We start from the raw sequence: 6061 nt of genomic DNA, 5'->3' as shown, positions 1-6061 counted from the left end.
GTTGCAATGTGACATGTCGGTGACATTACCAATTCATACAAATCATAAAACATACATAATTATCAATATCTAAATCTTAAATTTTTTTAGACAAAAAAAACCTTAAATCTTTACCCTCGATGATCACCCCCATGTTTGTTTAAATTAGTGGTATTATAATCACATAAAATCTTTTTTCATTTAAAATAAGTGCATGCACAACAAATCATTAATAATTAAAATAGACATTTTCCAACATCTCGAGCACACACAATAAGGAAAAACTGCCACAGAAGCCAACCTGCACCAGGATGATACTGACTTCTATTAAAATCCTGAATACAAAGCTCACGATGGCCAAAGCATACCCACCAAACCAATTGGAATATGCTCTAATCATATTTGAAGATTCTAAACAAGAAATGCGAATACAGTGATGTCCTTGATGGTCCACATTAGAACCTAAAAGGTCCACATTGATGGTCCACACCTAGTCCCTGCTTATTGAAATATTTCTCTCTCAACAACCTTCCTTGGATAAAAGAAGAAAAACAAAAAAAACACTGCCTAGTCCCCCTTGTATAACAGTAATGTTGTTTCAATCATTATTGTTATCTACAATTACACTACTGGTTCATATGACCAAAAAACCAGCAACCATGGAACTTCACAGCAACTCTTCCACTGCCTCTGCCTAAACCACATCTCCACGCCCCCTCCCTTTCCCATCATTTATGTTTGATGTAAATGACTTTCCCAAGTCCAAGCTTCTCACTGCTTTGCCTGAAGAAAAGAGAACAAAATGTTTAGGCTGAAACCATGACTTCATAACTTAAATAAAGGGTAGAATACATGATGGAAGAAACTAGTCAATTCAAGTAAAATTAGGTAGGCTTTGATGGTCCAAGCACACCATGACAGTGGTCACCTAAACACTAAACAAATCGAGTGTCCTATTGGTAGCAAAGGAGCACGATCATCCCCAGTATTAATATCAGACACATGCACCCCAAGTGGCTCCAGTTCAGAGCCAAGGCTCTACCTAACCTTTAATCAAGGAATCTCTGTGTGCAAATCCAAGGTAGGGAAGGCAGCTATTTGGGGTAGATTTTGTGGTTGAAGCAATTATAAAGTAGCAAGTCTAGTTCAAAGAAAACAGCGAGTGTAATGTTGCAATGCCATTACTATTATAAGCCCGTGTACAACCCACACCCTACAAACAAAGCCGTGAAAAGAAAGCAGACAAATAGACTTTGTCTAGATCTACATAGAGTAAACCAATTTGCATCAAAGAAAACGTTACAATACGAAAACAATAGTGGCCCACAACATAATTTAAACCTCAGGAAATAATGGTAAACCAAAAAAATTTATCATAAACGTGTAAAAAGTTAAGGGCGGTAATGAAGCAAAAAAGCCATGAATAAATTTTGAACAATCAGGCTCAATTCATAAAGAGAACATGGGTTTACCTGGGAATACAAGAATGTCCCAAAAATAGCAATAGCAGCTCCAAGAGCATTGACAGGCTGGACAGGTGTGCGGAATATAATGATGGAGGATACTATGACAGATATACGTTTCATGGTGTTTCCTACGCTGAATGTCAAGGGAGAAATCTCGTCCAGGGACATGTAGGACACCTGGTTGTAGAGGTGATAAAAGACACTCTGAGCCGCCATCCACCTATTGCGTGCAATCAACAGAAACTAATATATTAGAGGACAATTATAAATAAAATAATGTATCATCATATTAAACAAGAACAGACACATAGAATTGCTCCTAATGATTAAGGGTCCAAATAACATTTACAACATATGGTCTCTGCAACAACATCTCCTGATGTTTCCGTACTCGAAATTAAAATCTAAATTATGGATGGCCTATATAATGAGTAACTAGCACCTCAACTGTAAACATGGAAGCATTTAAAAAATCAACACAGTTTTACTATTGTTTATCCGATGAACTCCACCAATACCATTACATTAACATAAGAGACCCTGTATTAAATAAATGATGAAGCTACAAACCTTCAGCAAAAAAAAAAAAATTGATTGCAGGAACCTATTATAACTATCAGTTAAATATCAAAGAGGGTTCACAACTTACTACTTTGTTTGCAAGTAGAAAGCCTTCATAATCAGTAAGAATATGGTCATCTAATTAGATGAACTTCTAGCACTACGTTTCAACCAAGATCAGCATGCATTGTCCCTTTCATCATGTGCATCCTACTTAAGCGGATCAAGGACATCTCTAGAAGAGATTTGGCTTGGACAGAAATTGTCACATTGCATTTATTTAAGAGAAAATTCAAAGACTTACAGGACAAAACCATACACTCCTAAAATATTTTCACAAGAGTTGTTGCATATGGATTATCTTGTTCCGGCCATGGAACAACACTTTCAATTATTGATTTACCATGTTCCTTATTTTCTACCATGGAAAAACAAATACAGACTGAAGAACTGAAAATATGGAACCAAACAGTAGACACATGACAAATATGTAATTACCATATCAATTGGGGTCCAATCTGGGAGTAAGCAGTTTCAAATCCAGCTGCCCACATCTGAGGTCCCTCCACCGCAATTGCAAATGGTGTGAGAATTACAAGAGACAAAATAGATAGACAAGCATAATAGTTCATTCCGCTAACAGACTTCCCCTTCATGCCCTTCTTCGAAAAGATGTTCCGGAAGACAAATGCCAAGTTTGATATCATGGCCCCCATAAATCCTGAAACAAACAGTAAAAGGACCACATGTAAGACTCTAGTACCTTAAGAAAAACAACCAAATCACATTTCAGCCCAAATAACCTTCTAGAATGACACTTTAATCCCACTTTAATGACAGAATAATTAGCCACAACAAGACCATGCAACTGGCTAAAAACTCATCCCGCCTTTTGGAGAAACTAGAGAGAGAAAGATGCTGGCTATGGCACCTAACTTCAGATAAAAGGGAAAAAAAAAGGATCATACCATATGAAGAATGGAAATTTAATCTGGTTGCAAAATGTATAAAGCCAAAATACGTAATTTAAGTGTTTAGGTCATGAATGGGGCAACAGTAACACCTAAAGTGGCTTTATTGCGAAGAAGTCCCTATATATATATATATTTTTTTTTTTTCTTTTCCAACATAGCCTAACACAGATTGTAAAAGAAATAATACAAGGTACCAACTTAAAATAACAAGAACGAGAATTTTTTTTTTTAACAATTCCATTTCCTATAAAGAAAAATAAAGGTTACCAGTCATGTTGAAGTTAAGCTCTGTCAAGGCAGCAAGACCACAACCACCAATGATTGGAAGGAGGGACAGGTAGACCGACGCAGGGAAGCTCTCACCCAACAGAAACCTCGAAACCAATACACTGAAAGCAGGCTCTCCACTCTTGATGATATGGGTGAAAGAAACTGCAACCTTAGACATACTGACAGTGGCAGCTACGTGTCCAATTGTATGTGCCACAGCAACCTGTTGTGAAAACAGCATACAATAAAATCACAATCCAAATCCAAAAAAAAAAAAAAAAAAAAAATAGAAATTTCAAGAAAATTGATAATAAACCACCAAAACCTCTAAGTCATTGTTGGCTGGCAAAAAAACTTAAAAACTTTTTCAGCAATTGAGACCTCTCAAACAGAGGCAACCACTAAACTAAGTCGAATAAACTAAATGGCTTTATTGTATTCGAATTACTCCTATTTTTCAATATCAAAACTTCACTTTATTTCTTTTCCTTAAGTTTCTCAGCAACCAAACAAAATGGTTATTTTCACTATAAAAGACGGTCAAAAATCTTAATTCACTTTAAATATCAAAGTTTAAAGACCATAACATAAAGCACAAGAAGTTAAAAACTTCACTTTCTTTCAGATTCCCACAATTTCTCAGTAAATTCAGTTCATCATTCACCCAAAACCAAAAGAGTAAAAGAAAAACTAGCAACCAAATAAAACCCAATTCAACTTACAGGAAACAGAGCCTTCCAGAACTCGAAATCGGTCTTGGGCGCCTCAGCAATCCTTGTAGCCCAAGAGATCAACATGATCAGAGACCCACATGCCAGAGACAAAGTGGAGGTCAACCAAGGGAACGGGTAGGCATTCAAGACCTTCTTGTTATATATATTGAAAACCACATTCAGAGCCCACCACATAGCAAAGTACACACCGATCTTCAGCTTCTTGGCCGCCTCTGATCGAGTCTCGGCCTTCGGAAGCTCGATGTTCGACTTGATCGGCTCCGATCGGTCTGCCTCGTAAGCTTCGCACTTTATCAAACTTCTTCGAGGCTGCTGCTTTGGACACCCTCCAAAGCTCTCGATCGCCGACACGTGTAAAGCCTTCTGTACCGAAACAACTGATCTCTGAGACTTGTGCTGCACCGGAAGAGAGGGCAGAAGCAACGATCTCTGCACCGGCGGCCGAGTTTTCTGCCGCAGAAAGATATCAGCAGACCCATTTGTCACCGTCGAGTATTGTCTCACAGAGCAAATCATGATGCAAAAGCTTAAATCTTTGGATGAAATTAAAGTGGGTTTTCTCTGAAACACAGAAAAAACCCAAAGATCAATACGTCAGAGTCGGTTTTGGCAGAGAAAAGCAGGAACCCAACAAAAGTTCAAGGCTGCTGGAGGAAAAAACAAAGGAGAAAAACTTTGGCTTTGACTTGAATAGCTAGAATAATCACTTAAACCCAGAAAACTGTAGTAGATCTTTCAATATATAGTAAAGATCAAGGCCTTGAATAAAATAAAGGAAAGCAAATATTTTTTTTCTTTTTTTTTTCTTTTCAGACTGCTAATCGGAGTAGCTCTCAGAAAACAGAGCAGCCTAATAAATAAATGATACAGAGAAAAAAAAAAAAAAAAAGGATTTTTAATTTTTATAATTAATTTTTTTGACGGTCAGGTTTGGTGGAGAGGGGTGGGTTGGGGTGTGTTCCTGTGGGACTTTGAAATCTACAATTTCGATGGGTTTCGTCTCTGAAATCTCAGTCCAAAGTCCAAACAGAGAAGTATGTTACTAGTCATGTGAGTGCGCATCTTTTGCATTAAAGTATTTCATCAACTTTCCCTACTTTGACAGGGAGTACTACAAACTCTACGTTTCTGTTTCTGAAAGGTAGCTTTGTGGGGTTTGATATGCTGTAGATTGGTATATGCTTAATTTGATGGTTCCTAGGTCCTAACCAATCATGTGTTGCCTATACTTTCAATTGTGGAAAAAACCTGTAATAGTTATATGGGCTGATTTGAAATCCCATGAGATAGATTTTATTTTGAAATTGAAAAAAGTTTAATGTGATAAAAATAAGAACATATGTGTCATTATGTTATTAGGTTGAGATACCAAATTAGTCATATCCCTGTTACATGAAAGTTTATTTCTTTAATTGTTCTTATTTTAGTCTTGTACTTCTAAAACATTACAATTTGATAACACGTTAGCATTTTCGTTATTAAACCATAAAATCTATTGTGTTTTTTGTCATATATTTTACAAACTACTAGCAATTTAATGATAAATTTAACGACTTAATTAATAGACGAAAATGCTAACAACATGTCCTTCAATTATAATGGTTTATAAAAGTGTAAGACTTAAATAAAAACAATTGAAAGTGCATGAAGAAAGGGAAAGTTGGTCCAAATTACAAGGACAAAATGTAAAATTTAGCCTATAATCTTTGTAGCAAACAAAATAGCTTTGTGTAATTCTATTTGGGAAATCTTATTCACTCCAAAAACAACTTTTTGTAGCACTAATAATGTTAGGATATCAAATTTGAGATATTTTATGAATGCTTAATTATGTATATTTCTTTGAATTATATTTCATTAAATTGTCTTCAAAATTGTCGGTTTTAAAAAATTTCATTAAATAGTGAATTTTATTCAAATAACAAATGCCATGAGAATTTCAGCCTTTCTCAGAGATCTCAGAGAGATGAAAAGGAACATGTGTATGATATTCAATGCAATATGAAAAGGATTCAGACAAAGAAATAAAATCTTCCTTAGGCACAAATGGAGAGAAAGACATACATGGACATACATT

At 35.8% G+C, this 6061-nt stretch overlaps 1 protein-coding gene across 1 annotated transcript; it reads right to left on the bottom strand.

Annotated features, from left to right (window-relative positions):
- Window positions 1-333: 333 nt before the first annotated feature.
- Window positions 334-5019, bottom strand: LOC147298240 (glucose-6-phosphate/phosphate translocator 1, chloroplastic-like). The gene is made up of 5 exons (XM_086229390.1): window positions 3973-5019; window positions 3248-3473; window positions 2505-2727; window positions 1452-1665; window positions 334-762 (listed from the first exon to the last, which is right to left on the bottom strand). Exons 1-5 carry the CDS (start codon window positions 4498-4500, stop codon window positions 751-753), a joined length of 1203 nt encoding a protein of 400 aa, XP_086085516.1. The 5' UTR covers window positions 4501-5019; the 3' UTR covers window positions 334-750.
- Between the last annotated feature and the right edge of the window lie 1042 nt (window positions 5020-6061).

Source organism: Dryas octopetala, chromosome 1 (assembly GCF_963921425.1).
Source record: "Dryas octopetala chromosome 1, drDryOcto1.1, whole genome shotgun sequence".
NCBI lineage: Eukaryota > Viridiplantae > Streptophyta > Magnoliopsida > Rosales > Rosaceae > Dryas > Dryas octopetala.
This window is presented reverse-complemented; position numbering and strand designations above follow the sequence as displayed.